At 44.5% G+C, this 21133-nt stretch overlaps 1 protein-coding gene across 4 annotated transcripts; it reads right to left on the bottom strand.

Annotated features, from left to right (window-relative positions):
- Nucleotides 1-3154: 3154 nt before the first annotated feature.
- Nucleotides 3155-9947, bottom strand: LOC119567312 (killer cell lectin-like receptor subfamily F member 1). Of its 4 annotated transcripts, none has more exons than XM_037912040.2 (6): nt 9801-9947; nt 8407-8502; nt 7545-7688; nt 6116-6267; nt 5902-6008; nt 3155-4169 (listed from the first exon to the last, which is right to left on the bottom strand). In XM_037912040.2, exons 1-6 carry the CDS (start codon nt 9868-9870, stop codon nt 4040-4042), a joined length of 699 nt encoding a protein of 232 aa, XP_037767968.1. In that variant the 5' UTR covers nt 9871-9947; the 3' UTR covers nt 3155-4039. The 4 variants fall into 4 exon arrangements, 3 of the variants coding, with proteins under 3 accessions (XP_037767968.1, XP_043404622.1, XP_037767976.1); XM_043548687.1 differs by having other exon boundaries at nt 3155-3615; XR_006291537.1 differs by having other exon boundaries at nt 3155-3615; nt 5902-6267.
- Nucleotides 9948-21133: the final 11186 nt, after the last annotated feature.

Below are 21133 nucleotides of genomic sequence, written 5' to 3'. Positions count from 1 at the left end.
AAGCATGAAGGGGCATACAAATGTTTAGCGCACCTGACACATAAATACCTTGCAATGCCAGCTACAAAAGTGCCATGCAAATGCCTATTCTCACTTCCTGGTCATATTGTAAATAAGAAGAGGGCAGCATTATCTCCTGTAAATGTAAACACACTTGTTTGTCTTAGCGATTGGCTGAACAAGAAATAGGACTGAGTGGACTTGTAGGCTCTGAAGTTTTACATTGTTTTGTTTTGGAGTGCAGTTATGTTGCCGGCACAAAGTGCCCGAGGCAAGCAACAGCTGGGTTTGTTGCCTGGTGTGCGTCGTGCCAATGACCACAACGGGGTGGAGAAGCAGAGAGATTTATTTGGAGCTTTAAATAGGGTGCAGGGAGACTGAGCTGTCTCAAATCCTGCAGCAGTGCAGCAGATTCCAGTATACATTTTATACCTTTGCCTATTTAACTACACAAGCTTATGCAACTAATTACCTGTTGCCCCGTACAATACCGTAGCCAATCCGCTAAAGCAGCCAGTTGTGTTTTTCCTCAGTAGCATTGCTCGAGCCTTGCCTTATTTGGGTTTATTTGTTACTGGTTTTTGCTAAACATTTCTGCCTTATTTATTTGTTTCCCAGGCCGAAGCTGGCCTTGGCTGGCAAACCATGTGCAAACCTGTCTGTTTGTGTGCTAGCTTCCTCATAGTTATGCAGGGTCACAGAAAGTTCAAGGAGCAGAGGGGCTTTAGTTTATCTGGGCCTAGAGCAAGAGGGCTTCATCGACACTCGTGGTCTTCCACCCTTCTGAGTTACCTAGTGTAGTGCCCAGTGTCACCAACAGTTATGTAAAAAAAAATCTACATTTGAAAGTTGCATTTTCACAACAAAGAGATTGCACTACATTACATGGATGAGGTGAATTGAAAAATACTATTTATTTGTTTATCACTTTTACAGTGCAAATATTTATAATAAAAAATAATATACATTTTGATTTCAATTACAACACAGAATACAATATATATGAAAATGCAGAAAGACATCCAAAATATTTAATAAATTTTAATTGGTATTCTATTGTTTAACAGTGCAATTAAAACTGCCATTAATTGCTATTAAGTTTTTTAATTGCAATTCATTTTTTGAGTTAATCACGTGAGTTAACTGGGATTAATCGACAGCCCTATTAACTGAGCCTCCTGTGATCATTTAATCTGGTAATGTGAACGGTTGGTATTTGTTATGTGACATTTTCCATTTACAGATTAAACCCTCTGCCCTTTGTTGACCTTGTCCCTGCACCGCACAAAGTGGCCATGCTACCACATGTTAAGCTAGAAGTAAAAAGTATAGTTAGATTAACTGTCAGCAAAGCATTTAGAAAAATTTAGCACGTGTACTAGAAAGGTGAAGAGCTGAAGTCAACAGATGTGTCTCACAACTTCACACTATGCCTGACTGGTGCAGAGTCATTAATAACAAGTTCACCCTTTAGCCCTTCAGTGTCCTGTTTCTTCTCTCTACCTTTAGAGAAAATGAGGGACATTTTCACGTGCAGCGTGTGCAACAGGAAGCTGCTCTCACTTCTGCTGGAGGTCTGTTATAGAAGAGTCTAAGCGCTAACAATGCAAGAGGCGGCCCTTTCATACACACGCTCTTTACAGTCTCTTTGGTGCACTGGCATTCTGTGTAAGGCAGTGGTGCCATCTCTTGAAAGAGGATAGCACCACCTCCACAGCCTGATATTAGCCCCAGCCACTCATACTGTCAATGGGAAATGCATTTAACTGGACAAAGAAGCTGAGGAATTCACTGTAAATCATGGCTAATACAATCACTACAGCAGTCCCCTCTGCTCTTTGCTTGAGATTGTGGGAAAGGCCGATTTGCTGAAGATTTCTGCTGAACTGATCAGCAGTGAAAGAGTTATGTGAAAGTTATGTGAACTGATCAGCAGTGAAAGATGAATTGTAATTAGTCTTCAGAGACAACCCTCAATGAAGGTGTTAATGGCTACCATTGATCACAGACCTGGCTAAAGCTGATGCATGCTCTCTGTATAAATAAAGGCACAACCACATGCCTTTGTGTAGAGATAGATGAAACAAAAAAGCTACTGTCCAAGGCAAGGGCCAGCATGGCAAGACCTGAGCGGAAGATAAATCCATGTGAGCCAAGGGATTTCCCTAGGGCCTGATTGCAAACATAGGCTACAAATATTGACCGGTTGCATCTGGGTGTGTGTGGTGTGTTTCAGTGAGAGAAAGCCGAGAGAAAGCTAGCAGACAGAGTATGTCTACACAGCAAAGAAAACCTGCAGCTGGCCCATGCCAGCCAACTCGCAGGGCTGGGGTAGTTTCATTGCTGTGTAGACTTCTGGGCTTGGGAGGGAGCCCGAGCTCTGGTACCCTCCCACCACACAGGGTCGAGCCCAGGCTCAATTGTATTTGCAGATCCATACCTGCTAAGCTCCCATATTAAGGGCCTTGATGCAATAACCAATGAGGTCAATGGCAATGTTTGCATTGGAATGGGCCATATGTTTGTAAGAGGGCATTTCGGGAAAATCCAGTCAGTGTCATATGCTGAGGCAGTATATAATAGAGCAGAGGTTCTCAAACTGTGGTCTGCGGACCACCAGTGATCCCCCAGTTGCATTCAGGGGTCCGCGGATAGTTCCCTCTAAGGTGCGCGCCTGGGCAGCTGCACATGAGAGAGTGAAGGGCCAGCGTGGATGCACTAATTAGGTGTCTGGACCCTGGAGAAGATGCACATGTAAGGTGAGGTGGTGGCCTTATGGGGAATAGGGGGTAGGTGGGAGGAGAAGAAGGGGTGGGGGGAATTTGGGATGTGCGGGGCTGCGATGGCCAAAGAAAGAGGTGACTTTCCCCAGCTCCAGGGCTGTGGCTGGTGGGGAGAAATGGTCCTCCTTTCCTAGCCTCAGCTCTGTGGCTGCTGTGGCGGGGGAGAGACCCCCCTCCCGCCCCCCCGCTTCCCAGCTTCAGCTCAGGGGCTGCCGCGGCGGGGGAGAGAGGGCACATCCATTGCATTAGAAAGGTAAAACTACTGATATTAAAATATGAGTTGTGTGCTTTTATTTGTAGAACAAAAAAACATTAATTATTATTAAGGTTTTTTTTATTATAGCGCTTTTATCCAAAGAGCTTTACAATAGTTAGCTAACAGTACAAACAACATTTGGAAAGATCATTAAGTGGTCCACTGAGACCCTTAGAAATTTTCAAGTGGTCTGTGAAAAAAAAAGTTTGAGAAGCACTGGAAGAAAGTAGCTGGAGCACAGTGCACTCTGGGATGTTCTGTTGCACAGAGAACTGGGAGGAAGAACAGGAACTGGGTTAAACAGGAACAATTAGGGTCCCATCTGCACTGAATAAAACTGTGGTAAGTGGGTTACAGATATGTGCCAGCCTAGGCCACTGGCAAGGGTGGCACACAACTGCAGTGGTTACTAGCCATGTGGTATGTGGACATAAAGGAACCAGTTCATTAATGACTCAGCATTCAGTGGTCCAGCATACAAAGAGAGAGAGCCAAGACAGTGCAACATTCAGGCTTTATTCCTTCCTCTACATGTACTTTCTTCTCATCAAGTTTCAGAGTAGCAGCCATGTTAGTCTGTATTCGCAAAAAGAAAAGGAGTACTTGTGGCACCTTAGAGACTAACAAATTGCATCCAATGAAGTGAGCTGTAGCTCATGAAAGCTTATGCTCAAATAAATTTGTTAGTCTCTAAGGTGCCACAAGTACTCCTTTTCTTCTCTCATCAAGCACTTCCTGAAAGAAAAGTTCATTAAATTCCTAGATGACAGCACATATAATCCAACAGGATATAAATGTTTAACACATCAAGACTTTTAGAATGATACCTTACAAGGCATACTTTGTACAAAACTTATAATTATATCACCATGGTGAACATGGGGTACTAGGATGTTGCTTTGGAGTACAGAATGTCACAAGTGCCCTCTATTGGGAAGCAATCCATTTGAACATATAGTGTGACAAGGCTTGCGTATGCAGCTAGTCCTCCTGCAGTGTTTCAGAAATCCAGCAGAGTTGCCTGTTTCTTACAGATCCACTTGTATGATGAATGACAGCTATCCGCATGAATCTCCTGCTTCTTGAAAGCAGCACAGCCCCCTCCACCTTTTCTGTCTTTCATGGTAAAACTGGGGGGAAAAATCTCAAAGGTGAGCTAATAACTTCTGAAATGGGTTGAGGAGGCCCCATTATGCTTTTGGATTTACAAGACCAAACCCAAAATCGGGAATTTTCAGATCTGAGTTCCATTTTCTCCAAACCGTCAAAGCTCAGGTGTGTTTGGATACAGAGTTCTGATTTTGGACCATCTTTACCTAACTTTTAAGCTGGTTGAAGGAAGCAGTAAAGTTTTGAGATAGGTTTTGATTTAGTGTTTTGGTATAGTTAGAGCACATCTCCCCATATCTAAATGGATACCAGGAATGCAAATAGTAAGCAACAGGGGTTGCAACCGAGGCTTGATGGGTGCCTACTGACTAAAGCTGGACAGAATCCCACCCCAAACACACACACACAAAATTTTGAGTTTTCAATGAAAAATCAAAACCAATCATATTTTGACCAAACACTGACATTTTCATTCCTTCAGGCTGGAAAGAAGCTGCTGCCAATTGCAGAGGAAACAAGGAAGTTTCAGCCAGAGTGAGCACATCACAGAAACACAGCCTGGAGCAAGGTAAGTGCCTAGGATTGCTTTAGCAAAGGTCAGTCAAAACAGAGTTTAAGATACAACAGTGCCCCTTGAAAGTCTCCATTTGCTCTCAGCAAGGACCAGCAAGACCAGGAACATTTCCCACCACGAGTATTAAGGCTTCTTCTGCTTTCCTGCAACACACACTGGTGATACCTCTGCCCACAAACCAACCCTTGCTCCTACTAAAGCGCCAGAAGTTTGTCTGAGCTGTTGTAACCCAGTTTCCTATAATCTTGTCATGCCTGCTCACCACTTTGTTATGTTAGCTGCAGCTCAATACATACACAGTTATACCACATCCTTCAAATAAAGCATGAACAGATTTTACAGAAAAGAGGAAAAGTGAGAGAGAGATTTAATGTTTTACTAAGAAATGCTTTACAGAGAAGAAGAGAATAGAGACAGTGGGAGAGTGGGATTGTAGCTGGGTATGTGAACTGTGAAGTTGAGTACCGGAAAGAAGCAGAAAACGGCAGGGGTAATGGTAAAAGAGGGCTCCGAAGAAAGCTTCAAAATGTGACTCCAGAGCACCCTGCAGGCTCAAAAAGCAGAAGGCAAATAAAAAGAACACCACATCTATTATTTGTACATAATCTCATGATTTTAAAGCCAATCTCGTGATATTTGGTGAGTCTAACTCATGATTTTTGAACATTTGGGGTTGGCAATACTGTGAGTGAGTGAGTGAGTGTTGCAGTCATGAGAAAAGAGTTAGAAGGCAGCTGGTCAGTGGCAGACGGTAAATGGGGTAAGTGTAAGTGTGGGGAGGCATTAGTGGGGGGATGGGAAAGTGAGTGTGAGAGTGAGGGGAAATCTGAGGGAGGCAGCAATGTGGAGTGGGAAAAATCAGTAGGGTTTAGTTTGAATCAGAGGCTAACACTGACCAAAAAGGATGTATCAAAAGGCTAATGGAGGGCATGTAGTGCTCTTTCTACCTGAGATACACAACGTGACCAGGGAAAAGTGAGTAGCAGCTCTGTAGGATTTTGGTACTTTTCAAGCAAACATATATGAAGCTCAGCCTGCCTCAGCACTCAAGAGCCTTCTTAGGCTGAGGTATCTGGGTAAAGGGAATGACGCAATGGGAGCAGCAAATTGTGCACTAGGGCTGGGCAAACCAATTGCTTTAGAACTAATTTAACTTCAAGAAGAAAAACAACACTGACCTGTATCCTTGTAATTTGGGGTCATCAAGCCACGTCCATCCTCCTTCTTTGAAATTTAATCCAATCCAGTGAAAACTAGCATCTTCATATTGGGTACTGAAAAATCCCTGTGGGTGAGATGATAACCTGAATATGCAAGTCTCTTGCTGAAATCCAGGAGTGTGGTGTCTGTTTTGCTCCTCTTTGAAGAATAGGGCAATGCTTCAATACTCACCATTTCTGCCTCACTTTCAAAAATCAGGAGGCTGGATTTCCTGGCTGCACAATAATCAATGCTGGCCTGCCAGATTTTCTTCTCCTCTGAGAAGTAGTAACACCTTCCGCTGTGCAGCAGCCACTCAGGGGGGCAGAGCTCACACTCTGCTCCTGCAAGGGCATTCGTATATTTTTGGTCCTTTTACGATTCTTTACATCAGTACATTTTTTAAAGTTTATACCTGTGAAAATTCTCAATATTATAGGCTTTTCACACAAACAATACAAAGCTTTGCTGTTCTATAGTTAAGAAAGGAAACTGAGCATCAGGATAACTAGATGCTGATCTGAACTCTGCTCGTAACTTGCTATAACCTTGGGGAAGTCACCTAGGCCCTCATTTTCAACACTTCGGGTGCCCAGCCTGAGGCTTTTAGGGGCTGCTTTTCAGAGGTGCTGAGTATCCACAGCACACATTCACTTCAGATGGAGTTGTGGCTACTTAGAACCTCTGAAATTCAGGTCAACAATGTCTCAAGTTGGGCTCCCAAAATTAGTGGAGAGTCTTGAAATTTGAGCCTATCGATCTATGACTTCGTTTACCCATCTGTAAAATTATTATAACAATACTTATGCTGTCTTGTAGAGGTGTCGTGAGGCTTAGGTAATATTTGTTAAACCCTTTGAGATCCTTGAATGAAACTTGCCTTATACCTTGGTATTAAAGGACAGCTTTCCGGTTTTGTAGTGCCCAGAAAAAATGCACCTAAGTTTTTGCACCCACAACTACGGTGGCAAATCCAACAATTTAGAGGCATAAATAACTGAGCTGCAACTACATTTTTATTTGGATTTTTGTGCTCAGCTAACTATGGGCACAAAAAAATGCAGGCACAATTTTTGTGGGTCTGATTTTACCTGCAAAAAGACCTCTTAGTATTGTATTGCCTTTCACTGGTCTGACTCAATAAAGCTACATACTTGAAAGACCAGAGGCGTTCAGCCCCTGGAACACCAAGGCCCACAGTAGACTGGCAGCTTTTCCAGGCATTTGAGAACTGCATCAAATGTAGGTACCATTTACCCTTTTAAAATAAAAATAAATGCACACCACTGTAATATATGCACATAAGGGACTTTTCCTTGCCAGATTCATAGAAATTACTGCTTGTTCGGGTTCACCACTAGTAGAAACCTGCATTTGATCAGTTTTGTGCTCTCCCTTAATTTACAATGTGGATGTGGCCGTAGGCTGAATATTAGGATTACACTGCTCCCGGGGCAGTGTAAGCATACCTTCCGCATAGTGAGCAGCCTTCTACTACGTTGCCTGCCCCTGCTCCCACTGAAATCAAAGGGAGTCTTGCTATTAACTTCAACTGGAGCATGATGGGACCCAGAGATATGACAAACAAACATCTTCTTGCAGAAATAATTTATCTCCTCACCCTGTTTATTTCCACACAGATTCTCTTTCAGTCTGCTCAGTACCAAGGAGTGAGCTCCATGGGTATCTTCCACTGAAGTGTGGTTTGTGTTATGCCTTAGTGACGCCTCTGTCTTCACAGCCTTTTCACAACACTCCCTCAAGGCTTACACACAAAAAAGGAGATAAATTGATGGTTAATAGGGACTTTGGTTACATAAAATGAGGGGAAAGATGGTTTTGCAGCTAAGGCACTGGGCTAGGACGTAAGAGATCTAGGTTCCCAGCTCTCCCTCAGCCTTCCATTGTGACTTCAGATGAGGTGTTTATATTCTCTGTCTGTAAAATAGGGGTAATGATACTTCCCTTACCTGACAGGTGGTGGTGAGGATTCATTCATTATTGTTGGTGAGGCACCTGTGTACTACTGTAATGGGAGCATGCATTGCCTGTGATAGCAAGGGGACTGGACTCGATGACCCAGGAGGTCCCATCCAGTCCTATGTTCTTATAAGTAGACAGATAAAAGGTTGGTAGATGAGGCCTGGAAGGGACAGGCTAGGTCTGCACCATTTCATTATGCAGAGTATGGTCACTGGGGAAAAACTAGATATTGACAATATGATTCTTCTCACTATACCTGTGAAACTCCACTGACTTCACTGGACTTACTCCTGATTTACAGCAAGGTATGGGAGAGGAGAATCAGGCTCATAGAACGAATACACCTTTCGGAGTTGCCCTTCACCCTTCTCAACCTCAGGTCAAAGTGATATCAGATTAATCACTCATCTGAAATTGCCCATCACAAACTCCAAATGCCAATGGCAATACAGTACAGAACTCACACTTATTGACTGTGCCATTTGGGCAGTGTCACTCACCTTGCAGAGCTAAGACGATTGCAACTCCTTGCAGCAGTGCCTTAGTCCCTAGAATTAGAGCACCAATGCACCAGCCTGGCTGCTGAGAGCAGGGACCTGGCAATAAGAAATGAAAGAGTTTGGTTTCAGCAGAGAGAAGCTGCTGTACGTTAGCTCTGTTCCAATAAGTGTCAGTAGCTGGGTAGTTTAGATCTGAATAGAGGTGAGAGGTGCCCATAGGTAAAAAGGAGTCTACAAGCCAGGCTAAAAGGTCCCTTTTGAACCCTGATACATTGTTAGAGGTGCTGCTGTTCAGAGAAGACAGAGTAAATTTTTTGTTAAGCAACAAGCAGATTGTGGGTTGGGGTGGCGTCCTTCAAAGAAGATGTTAAATTATGTGCCTTTCTGCCCAGGTCCACTGGAAGTACGGTACTGTCTTGTAAGAAACTATGTTCTTTTGCAGCGTGAGAAGACTAGCACTTTTCTTCCCTACTCTGATGAACTGCCAAGGTGGAAGTTCAAGATCACATACCACTTTGAGAAAAAAGTTAGGGGATAACTGACCGGAGAAGAAGGATGATCTTGTAGCTAAGATGTTGGACAGGGGTTTGGGAGATGGGAATTCTATTCATGTTGCTGCCACAGGCTTCATGTATGACCTTGGGCAAATCATTTAATATTTTCTGCTTTCCGGGAGTGCTGTGAGGATTAATTCACTATGCCAGATCTTCAGCTGGTGTAAGTTAGTGGAGCTGACATTGAAGCTACATTGATTTATATCAGATGAGGATCAGGCTCTTATTAGGCTGTATGGCCCAGATCTCCAAATGTATTTAGGTGCCTGTCTCCCATTGCTTTTAGTTGGAGTTAGGCACCTAAATACCTTTGAGGATCTGAACCTATGTCTTCTCTCTCAACTTTATACAGATCCAAGGTATAGAAGCAAACACCAAGAATAGTTTAGATAATACTGGTGCTGCACAGAAATATATTCTTTACACTTGAAATTGAACTTGTCCCCTAGAAGTCTATTAAAAAAAACAAAGCTATTTCCACTAGGATCTATATTTCCCTTTGAATTTCATATTCAGCAGCTTGAGATTTGACATCCGACAGTAATCTCACTTGCAGCAGTGTATCTAGACTGGCTTCAGTGAAATTACTCCTGGATTATGCTGGTGAGATCAGAATTAGACAGCGGAGTGCCTCACCTGTGGCTTCTAATGCAACGGCATCTAGTAACACTAAACCAAACTTTTATTAAGATAGAGCCAAATCTTGCTGTCACTTGTATCTCCTACCCAGAGTGGAAAGTCTGATTCTGTGCAGAGAAAGATAAGAGAGGAGAGAGACAGCACAGGAAATAAGCTCCATATCTGTATTTTATATCAAACACACACGTGTCTTAATCCTACCTGTGTAGGAGCTTTGTTTCCTTTCTTTGAATTGTGGGATTGTGTAACCACAACCAGCCTCATCCTCCATCTCTAGGTCCCTAGAGTATGAGCTTTACTGCCAGGCAACTACAGACGGCAAGTACATACAGGAAGGGAGCAGGGGCAGGTCTTTTGAGAACTTCTAGGGGAAACTACACAGCAGATTGGCTATGATCATTTCCTTGTGACTACTGCCTCGCTTCGGGATCATAGGTGCCTCCTACCAGCCACAGTCATGGCTAGTTTAATTCACTATTCACCTCCTCAGGCTGAGTTCACACTAGCAAGCATGTGAATAGTCTCATTGAATCTCCATAGGATTATGCATCTGCTTAAAATGAAGGATGTGCTGAAGAGTTTTGCTGAAAAGGGATACGATAGTTCACAAGTGCTTGAGTTCTTTGCTAAATTGGGGCCAAAAAGATGATTTCATAAATATGTTGCCTTGTTCCTACTGTGCATATCTCTGACCTTCCCCTAGAGTCACAGCAGGAAGTGCGTCAGGCACAATACAATAGCCTGAGTTAAACTGTGGGGAAGGCAGCCAGTCAGAATGAATGTTCTTCCCAGGCAGGGATGAAATTTGCATGAGGGTTGAAATTTCCTGAGTCATCCCCAGTCTGACTCCAAGAGAGGCCAAAACTGTGCCACAGGATATGAAATCCCAAACTGCAGTTATGGCCACTGGTGCGATGGGGAGGGGGTGGGGGAAGGATTGGGCCCTGTGCACTGGGAACATACACTCTCAGGGTTATACCTGCACCTTTGTGGTATGGACACCTATGCTACTGATTCCATGTCCTGGGACCGGCCCTCCTGGACGGTTCTATGCATATGGCAGCAGCAGGGGTGGGAGATTGATCCCAGCAATATCCTTGTTCATATGCCACATGTTCCCTGTCACATCCTGCATATGGATATGGCTGTTGTCCAACAGGTATGCCAAGTGTGTGTGTGTGTGTGTGTGTATACTTGTACATGGCTCCAGGAAAGTCCAAACAGGGATATTCTTGCTGGATTATCCCAGTGGCCCCATATCCTGTGACTCCTGCTGGGTGTTCAGTTGGACTCTGCTCCATTTCTGGGTCTCAGACTTTAAAGCTAGATGGGACCATCATAACCATCTAGTCTGACCTCCTGCACATCACAGGCCACAGAACCTCACCCACCCACTCCTGCAATAGGCCCATAACCTCTGGCTGAGTTCCTGACATCCTCAAATCATGATGTAAAGACCTCAAGTTACAGAAAATCTACCATTTACTCTAGTTCAAACCAGCACATGACCCATGCCGCATGGTGCAGAGGAAGGTGAAACCCCTTCTCCACGTCTCTGCCAATCTGATCAGGTGGAAAATTCCTTCCTGACCCCAAATATGGTGATCAGTTAGACCCTAAGCATGTGGGTGAGACCCACCAGCCAGACACCTGGGAAAGAATTCTCTGTAGCAACTCAGAGCCTTGTGTGTTTTGTGAGGGTCTTGTGAGTCTTTTCTTCCTGTTTCTGTTCCCTTTCCCCTCCTGCCTGGGGTTGGGTTGGCTCAGGAGTGAGCTCTGAAGATGTTGCTGGTGCTGTGTTCAGCAGCAATGACCAGGTTCTGAGTGACTGCTCTTTGTCTCTGGCTGGTTCATGTACCACGGCTGGTGAAATGAATAATTGCACAGCAGCTGGGTAGGGTGGTGTGGGGGAGTCGGGGCGGTCACCTGGTCAGGCAGTTACAGGTACAATTTGAAGCGCAGTAGAACAATTGAAACCAGGAGGACCCCTTAGAAATGCCAGTGTGGCATCCTCCCTGCCCTTCCCCACAGGCACTATGTTGGGCCAAAGCTGATGACTTGCACTCCAGTCACACTTTGTAGTCATGATGCTCAGCTTGTACTTTCCCCTTATGCCTGTTTCTTCAGGACCCAAGACTTGAATTAAAAGCTCAGGCCTTTGGAAAATGTAGCTCTGAATCTGTAGGGATCATGAGGCAGCCGCCTCCCCATGAAACAGGTCTCCAGAACACATAACACCCACTCTCTTTAGGGACCAAGGGGTTCCGATTTATATGTAACAGGGTCTGAACGAGCTCTCCCCTGACAGCTAATGATGACCTGGGGAGGGGAAAAGACTTCAGGAGCAGACTGTATTTACACTCCATGCATCTGAAGAAGTGAGGTTTTTACCCACAAAAGCTTATGCTCAAATAAATCTGTTAGTCTTTAAGGTGCCACCAGACTCCTTGTTGTTTTTGTGGTTACAGACTTACACGGCTACACCCTGATACTTGTATTTACATAAACACACCTACTCTGCCTAGCTATCCAGCAGACAGAGCTGTGTTGCTAAAGTGATCCATTTTGGCTGGTGTTGGGTTACAAATCAGGCAAAGGTGCCCCTCAACAAGGCAGACAAGATCGTCCGGCAGCTGGTGAAGAAGTGGCTGTTCCTTCCCCAGAGAGCCAGCAACGAGCTGGTCTATATCGCCCACAGGCATGGCGGTGCCAATGTCCACCGCATGGGTGACCTGTGTGACATTGCCATGATCACCAACGCCTTCCGCCTGCTGACGTGTTCCGACACCATGGTAAGGAACATCGCAGCAAACGCCCTCCATGACGCAACAAAGAAGAGGGTTGGCAGAGCCCCCTCCAGCCAAGACACCGCCAGCTTCCTGAGCGGTTTCCTGGATGGCGAATTCGGACTGGACGGGCGTGACATCGCTTCACTGTGGTCCCGCGCTCGCAATGCCACGCGTCGCTTGGGGAAGCACATCGGCTGCCGCTGAGAGTGGTGCGAGGAGCGCCAGGAGCTGGGAGTCCTGGTGCCACAGATCAGGTCTGAGGACAACACCATCGTCACTCCAAGCACCAGGGGCATGCTGGAGAGGACCCTGAAGGCAGCCATCCACTCGCTGTACATGGAAACCCTGAAGCGTAAACCGGACTAGGGTAAAGCCTTCGAACTGACCAGCAAGTGGGAAGCCAGCAACCACTTCCTCGTCAGGGGTGGCTTCACCCGTTTCGCCGACTGGCGGTTCATCCACCGTGCCCGGCACAACTGCGTCCTGCTCAACGGAGCAGTCCACCACGGGAACCGAGACAAGCGTTGCAGGAAGTGCAGCTACTCCGAGACCCTGCCCCACGTCCTGTGCAGCTGCAAGCCCCACTCCAGAGCCTGGCAGCTGCGCCACAATGCCATCCAGAACCGCCTAGTGAAAGCCATCGCACCGCATCTGGGGGAGATCGCCATGAACGGCGCCATCCCCGGTACTGACAGCCCACTGCGACCCGACGTGGTAGTCACCGACGAGGCCCAGAAAAAGATCATCCTCTTCGACATCACGGTCTCCTTCGAGAACAGGACCCCGGCCTTCCGAGAAGCCTGGGCTCGTAAGGTAGAAAAATACGCCCCTCTGGCCGACACCCTGAGAGGGAAGGGCTATGAGGTGCAGATGGATGCCCTGATCGTCAGAGCCTTGGGCGCTTGGGACCCCTGCAACGAGTGTGTGCTGCGGACCTGTGGGATCGGTCGACGCTACGCATGGCTCATGCGGCGCCTCATGGTCTCGGACACCATCCAATGGTCCAGGGACATCTACATTGAACACATCACCGGCCACCGACAGTACCAGGAGGTGTGAGCCGGTACGACATCGTGCATCCACTGTGGGAAAGGGACTGAGAGGCTTTTTCCACTGGACCGTATGAACTGGAACCATAAACTCACTGAACATTAAATCCCACCAAATGAGGGTAGATCCATCCCTATCATCGTATCCGCTCATTATACTCCACACCTGAACATAGCCATTATATGAACAACATACCCCCACATCTCAATGTCTGTACTTTGACCGGTTAAACTTTTACCCCCCAATCGGGGAGATTGCAGATTATGTATTCCTTACGCCACCAGCTCCTAAACTGAGTTTCCCACCCCTTGATAATCTGAACCTTATTCCCTGATAACCAGAAACTTCTATGCTTGAACTCTGTACCGTTTTCTTTTTCTTTCAACATTATCTTAATAAAATTATTAAATTTGAATGCAGGGGAAATGATTATATTGTTGTCCTTATTGTCTGAGCAAAGGGCAGCAGAACTGTGCTTAGCCTGCCCTGACTGAGGAGGTTATCCTCAAGTGAACTGCACTTGCTAAGCAGGGGGTAAGGGGCTAAATCCTAGTGAAAAGGAGAGAGAGGGTGTGGGTAGGTATTCCTATCTGGTGGTGTGGACTCTACCTTAGAGTCTTGGATGCTATTCAACAAACCCTCCCCTGCCCCCATTTAAAGACAGAGCTGACACAAGACTCCTGAAGGGCTGGAGAGACCATACGCTTCTGAGCATTAACACACCAATATAGAACACTGACTTCTGACTCTATGGGCCTGATTCCCCATGGCCTGGCACCATCCATAGTCATTTTCCCCAAAACAAAGTGAGTGCAAAGTGAATGGAAAATACTGAAATAGTTTATGAGATGGGAGAACTCATCAGATTCTGACATCACAGCCAGTTGGGAGGGGAACTTGGGCAGGCACCATGAAAGGGCAGTTGAAAATAGATGGGATTTTTATTCAGATTGTTAAAATCTCTGGGCCTGATTCCCCACTGCAATCACTCCAGTTTTATACCAGTTTCACTCCCCTGACATCACCCAATGTCACAGCCTGGTCTTTGTACAATTGAAATTGGTTTGTATTAAAAAGCAATACCAGGCACATTTCACAGGCAGTGACAGGAAAGAGTGTGATCAGATACAGAAGTTTTCTCCACTTCCTGCAGTGACATTCACATAGTGGCCAAAGCATTAAAGTTTGCTAAAACCACAGTGCTGTTTGCTGACTGCTCATGCCAAATTATGTCAGCAAAGAGCTACCCAGCAAAGACATTTTTCTCATAATCTCTCATGAATGTGGGCAAGAAGGCTGAAGTGTAAATGTTATAAATGGAAGAAAGACTCTTGCAGGGAGACTGGAGGGAGGGACTAACTGAGAAGAGGATGGTGAGTAAGGGTGAATGTTACTGGGTTCAGAAACTGAAGGGGGGCAGTAATGCAGGCAGGAAAGAAAAAGGCAAGGAAAGCAGTAAAGACCTGATCCAAAGCCCATTGAAGCCAACAGAACTCTTCCACTGACTTCAGTGCGCTTTGAAAGAACACTAACAAGAAGGATTGGTATGTTCACATCATGAGGGTGTTTATACTGAAGCTGACCACCTGTGATGATCTAGTTGATTGTCCTTGTAGATGAAACAGCCAAGAGTTTCTCTGCCACTGAGGCAAAAATTACCAATGAAACCTTGCAAAAGTGCCATTCCGGTATGCTATACGTTAGGGGCAAATGTAAAATTTGTGCCAGGATCATTCAAACACTGTCTGAAACAGGTAAAGCCATCTTCCTTGTCAAGCAGTTGAAAAGCCTGAATGTTGATATCTGCATTTTATCTGAAGTGTGATGGCCAGGGAAAAGAATGTTGAACACTATACATTTTTGTTGTCAGGCTGCCCCGATTGGTTTCTCCAGCAAGGGGTGGCTATTGTACTTTCCCACAATGACCGATGGGCACTGCAGGTTGGTAAGTGATTAATGAGTGACTTAGCAGCATCTGACTCCTTACCAGCTCTGGACATTTTACCACCATCACAGTATATGGTACAAGGCCAATGATGTGGCTGGAGATGATTTTTACCAGCAACTGCAGTTATTCTTCAATGAAACTCCAAGAAGATATGTCATCATGAGAGATGTTATCATGATCCTGAGTGACTTTAATGTTCAGGAAGAAAAAGATAATGACACCTGGGTGAGTACTCTCAGGAAGTTTGGTATTGGGCAGAAGAACAGGCACAGACAGTGATTGTTGGAATTTGCAGCTGCCAATGACAGGGTGACCATTGACTTGCTCTTCTGTCATCCAAGGTTTCACAAACTGACCTGGTACAGCCCAGATGGTTTCACTGTGACTGTTACTGATCATGTCCTCATTAACAATCATTGGTGGTCAATGGTCACTGATGTACGCCTTCACAGAGGTGCTCCACTTGACACTGCCCATCAACTTCTACTGACAAAACTGCTTCTTCACCTTCGAAGGCAGACAGTGAATGGGCCAAAATTAGTGCAATTCAACCAAAAGCTCGTGTCATAAATATAAAGGGAAGGGTAAACCCCTTTAAAATCCCTCCTGGCCAGACGAAAAATCCTCTCACCTGTAAAGGGTTAAGAAGCTATAGGTAACCTTGCTGGCACCTGACCAAAATGACCAATGAGGAGACAAGATACTTTCAAAAGCTGGGAGGAGGGAGAGAAACAAAGGGTCTGTGTCTGTCTGTATGCTGTTTTTGCCGGGGATAGAACAGGAATGGAGTCTTAGAACTTTTAGTAAGTAACCTAGCTAGGTATGTGTTAGATTATGATTTCTTTAAATGGCTGAGAAAAGAACTGTGCTGAATAGAATGACTATTCCTGTCTGTGTGTCTTTTTTGTAACTTAAGGTTTTGCCTAGAGGGATTCTCTATGTTTTGAATCTAATTACCCTGTAAGGTATCTACCATCCTGATTTTACAGAGGTGATTCCTTTACTTCTATTAAAAGTCTTCTTGTAGGAAAACTGAATGCTTTTTCATTGTTCTAAGATCCCAGGGTTTGGGTCTGTGGTCACCTATGCAAATTGGTGAGGATTTTTACCAAACCTTCCCCAGGAAGTGGGGTGCAAGGGTTGGGAGGATTTTGGGGGGAAAGACGTGTCCAAACTACGTTTTCCCAGTAAACCCAGTTAAAGTTTGGTGGTGGCAGTGGAAGTACCAAGGGCAAAGGGTAAAATTAATTTGTACCTTGGGGAAGTTTTAACCTAAGCTGGTAAAAGTAAGCTTAGGAGGTTTTCATGCAGGTCCCCACATCTGTACCCTAGAGTTCAGAGTGGGGAAGGAAACTTGACAGCTCGTATTACATCCAAGCTATCAGATAGCTTTCTGTTCTGACCTGTGTAAGGCCACTGAAACATTACAGACTGAAGTCTCACTTCCTCTGCTCACCGTACTGACTGCTGCCAGCTTGGTGCTCTGGCCTCAGCCCTTCAAACATCAACCGTGGATCAGTGAAGAGATGTTTACAGCAGTTGGAACTAAGAAAAAAAATGAGGTGGCAATTCTGAGAGACGTTTGTTGAAAGCAAAGGGCTGAATGGATTTGACTAAGTTGCTGAAGACAGGTTAGAGTATTATTGTACCATGACTGCATAAGCTTTTCCAGACAATCTGACATACCAGTATCATTCCTGATGATTGGAAGAAGGGAATTATTCTGACTCTGTTCAAAAAAGGCTACAAGGCTGAATGTAGCAACTATAGAGGTATTATGCTGTTGTCAGTCCCAGGGAAGTCTTTGCTTCTGTGTAAAGATGCTCTAAGCCAACAGGAGAGAGCTCTCCCATCGGTTGAATAACTCTACCTCCTTGAGAGGCAATAGCTATGTCAGCAAGAGAGCTACCCCCATAGTGCGGTCTACATGGGGGGTTAAGGTCAGTATAACTATATTTTTCACCCCCCCGAGCTACGTAGTTATACCACAGTAAGTGTGCAGTGTCCACCTGGCCTACAGCAGTGCAGATATGCTGCTGAACTGCTGCAGCATTTCAAGTGTAGACAAGTCCTTAGAAACACACAGTTGACAGTAGCCATTTGCTTCATGCTAAGGTAAGAACAGTTCAAGTTTTGGCCATCATTTTTCAATGGAATTCTGGAGAGGGTGAAAACATGGGAATAAAATTGACTCCATTGTGAAATTGGCATTTAAATTAAGTAACAGGGCCGTCGATAGTGTCTGTCCCCCTTTTATATATACATGCATTCACGCACACACCCTACCTCACCCCAAATCAAAACTAACCAGCAAGTACCACTTCCTCAACTCTGCTTTGGGAGATTTGATTTTTTCTCTAGGTTTGATCAGCCAGATGTGCCAACATCCCCCACACCTGCCAGCCAAGCTGAAATAGCTTACATACCACTCCCATCCCTTTGCTCTGTTGGTTAGTCCAAGCCAGTAATACCCATTTGTAAGAGTTGATTATCATCATCTTCAAGACTAAGCTTGATAAGTTTATGGAGGAGATGGTATGATGGGATAGCCTAATTTTGGCAATTAAATGATCTTTGATTATTAGCAGTAAATATGCCCAATGGCCTGTGATGGGATGTTAGATGGGGTGGGATCTGCGTTACTACAGAGAATTCTTTCCTGGGTGTCTGGCTAGTGAGTCTTGCCCATATGCTCAGGGTTTAGCTGATGGCCATATCTGGGGTCGGGAAGGAATTTTCCTCTAGGGCAGATTGGCAGAGGCCCTGGAGGTTTTTCGCCTTTCTCTGTAGCATGGGGCACTTGCTGGAGGATTCTCTGCACCTTGCAGTCTTTAAACCATGATTTGAGGACTTCAATAGCTCAGACATAGGTTAGGGGTTTATTACAGGAGTGGGTGGGTGAGATTCTGTGGCCTGTGTTGTGCAGGTCAGACTAGATGATCATGATGGTCCCTTCTGACCTTAAAGTCTATGATTCTATGTTCCTATTACGTCTTTGGCATTTAGGGCAGTGACGAAGCTCCTCCACTCCTGTCTGTTGTTGGCAGGTCTTTCAATGGTTCCCCAGTTGTGCCCCAGGTTTTTCAGCTTGGCTTCCACAGCTCTTCGCAGTGTTGTTTTTGGGTGGCCTCATTTTCACTTGCCTTCAGGTGTCCATTTTATTGCTACTCTGGTGATAGAATCAGTTTCTATCCGAAGCACATGACCGATCCATTTCGAACGCCTCCTGGCAATGATGGTGCTCAGATCCTCTTGGCTGCACTGTGTCAATAGATCTTGGTTTGAAATTGTTCTGGGCCAAAAGATAAGGATGAATTTTCTGAGGCAGGTTGTATGGAATTAAGACAGGGACATGTCATACTTTCTCATTCCCCAGCATTCTGCACTATAAAGTAGTGTTGAAAGTACACAGCTCTGATAAATCTTGAGTTTGGGTTTGGTGTTGTATTTTGATGATTTCCAGCCTGTATTTAAGCTCCTGAAGGTGTTCCTGGCTTTATTGATTTTGTTCTGGATGTCCTGGCTTGTTCCACCATCCTGGTTATGGTGCTGCCCAAGTATGTGAATGTTTCTACCTTAGTGAGAACATAATCCTTTATCTGTACTGGTGATGGTGAGGCAATATTAAAGGTCATGATATCTGTCTTATTGATGTTGATTTTCAGTCCAATTTGCTGGCTGAATGTATTGAGTTGAGTTGTTTTTTCTTGTATATGGTGTTGGGTATATGATAGGAGAGCGATCATCTGCAAAGTCCAGGTTTTCAAGAGATGAGAAGAGTGTCCATTTAATGCCTCTTGGCATGTCTTCTGCAATACGCCGCGTTACCTAGTCGATGGCAATGATGAAGAGGATTGTAGACATGACACACCCCTGTCGTACTCCTGTTTTGACTTCAAAACTGAGCACACTGTGATCAACACTGCATGTAAAGTTGAAATAAAGCTTTTAATGGTGTTGGTTATATGGAAAGGGATTCCATATGCCTGCAGAATGCGCCATAGGCTGGTCCTGTTAATGCTATCAAAAGCCTTCTCCAGCATCCACAGGAAGACTAAGCTCTTTCACAGTCCATTGTCTCTGCTAATGGCCCATTAGCCCTGTCTGGCTTTTCCATTGTTGTACCTGAAGTGCTGGTTGGGGGTGACACCCAAAGTAACACATTTGAAATACAGATACATAATTAATATTCCTAACTTCAGATACAGAAATGATACAGGCATACAAATTGGATAATCACATTCAGTAAATCATAACCTTTCCAATAATACCTTACAAGATCCATATTGCATAAAGTACATCTCAGTTATGTCCTATTCATATCATAAGCATATTTTCATAAAGAATATGGAGTGAAATGTCACACTAGCGTTCTGCGTGTACTTTGCACTGGTGTAAGTGACCCACACAAGGTGCAGGGCAACATTATAGTCGGTCCCATGTTTCTAGTCTTCCTGGTTTTGAAGACTTGAGAAAGTGAACCAGGTATAATGAAGGTTCTCTCCTCAACAATGAGGGATGGATGGAAACAATTACTTTTTAAAACAAATGCTTTTATTCTGGAGCATCCCTGGGGTGACAAATATGTTTGCTAAAAATATTTCTCATTGGATCATGGCAAAATTAGAATGATTATAACTAACACTGTTAATCAAAAAGTAAGCTTTAAAAGTAGCCTGTTAAGTTTTGGAACACTCTAAAGGGCCCAGTTCTCAGATTTGGCCCAAAGCTTCTTGTTTTGTTTTGAGGCAATATATTTTGAGGAGAGTCTCTCCTCTTCAATCTTAAAGCATTTACCTCTCCGACCCAACATGATTTACACCAAGATGACTGTAGCCAAGACGACTGTAACCATAGCCACACAGGCTAGACCTTTTCAAATCCAGATGTTTGAACATAGATCTGATTCCAAGAAATGTTATGTAGCTGTGCATACACATTACATGGAAAATAAAGGTACATTGATATTTCTGCTTCTAGGCTAAAGACCTTTATGGAAAAATACAAACTAATAGTGAGAGGGACAGTTTGAAAGCAAGCTGGTTTCGTGGTGTTAAGGGATGTATTTACCCTACATCTCCCTCCCCCGCCACCACACTTGCTGCAATAGCTCTACAGAAGGGTCAGTCTTTCCAAAGGAAGGAAGCTATAATACATCTTTTGTATGTGGCTTCATAGATTCTAGCTAGTCTTGTTTAATTTTTAATTTCACACATTTGCAAGTTATTAAAGGAGTATACAGCTCCCAAACAAAGAACCCCACAAAGCCAAAATGTTAAGATATAAGGTTTCTGCTGTGTTCCCTTTTATAAAAACAAAGTTAAACCTTTAATTAATTAGCTGTCCTGTATGCATGATATTTGGAGCTCCCTTCTGAATTCCTCAGATCAAAACCTGTCTGCCTGACATTTCTCACTCACAATCTCTGGCCACAAGGAGTTACTGGTTTTTTGCATGTGTACACATTTTCATAGGAATCAAGATGTTTCAGAGCTTTGAGGTGAATCCTAAGCCCCAGTGAAGTGAATTTCCATTGACTTCAGTGGGGCCAGGATTTTACCCATGGAATTTACAACACTAATGTTTCTCACATTCTTAAGGGATTTTGTTGTTTGTTTGTTTGGGTTTTTTTTTTCGGTTTGTTTGTTGGTTTTTTAGTTTTTGAAATATTTTTTAAATGGTGTGGGCTAGAATCTCTAGAGTTGCTTAACACAGTGTCCTCCACAAGACCTAGTGCTCTGGAGTAT

The sequence above is a fragment of the Chelonia mydas genome, chromosome 1 (assembly GCF_015237465.2).
Source record: "Chelonia mydas isolate rCheMyd1 chromosome 1, rCheMyd1.pri.v2, whole genome shotgun sequence".
NCBI lineage: Eukaryota > Metazoa > Chordata > Testudines > Cheloniidae > Chelonia > Chelonia mydas.
This window is presented reverse-complemented; position numbering and strand designations above follow the sequence as displayed.

Bases quoted from the DNA above. Each gene is read 5' to 3' on its own strand.
- LOC119567312 (XM_037912040.2), bottom strand. From the start codon at position 9,870: ATGGAGGATGAGGCTGGTTGTGGTTACACAATCCCACAATTCAAAGAA. The intron at 6,268-7,544 runs GTGAGGAGATAA...ATGCCCTTGCAG, and splicing joins TCTGTGTGGAAATAAACAGG to GAGCAGAGTGTGAGCTCTGC. The intron at 4,170-5,901 runs GTCAGTGTTGTT...TTTTCCCCCCAG, and splicing joins CCCAAATTACAAGGATACAG to TTTTACCATGAAAGACAGAA.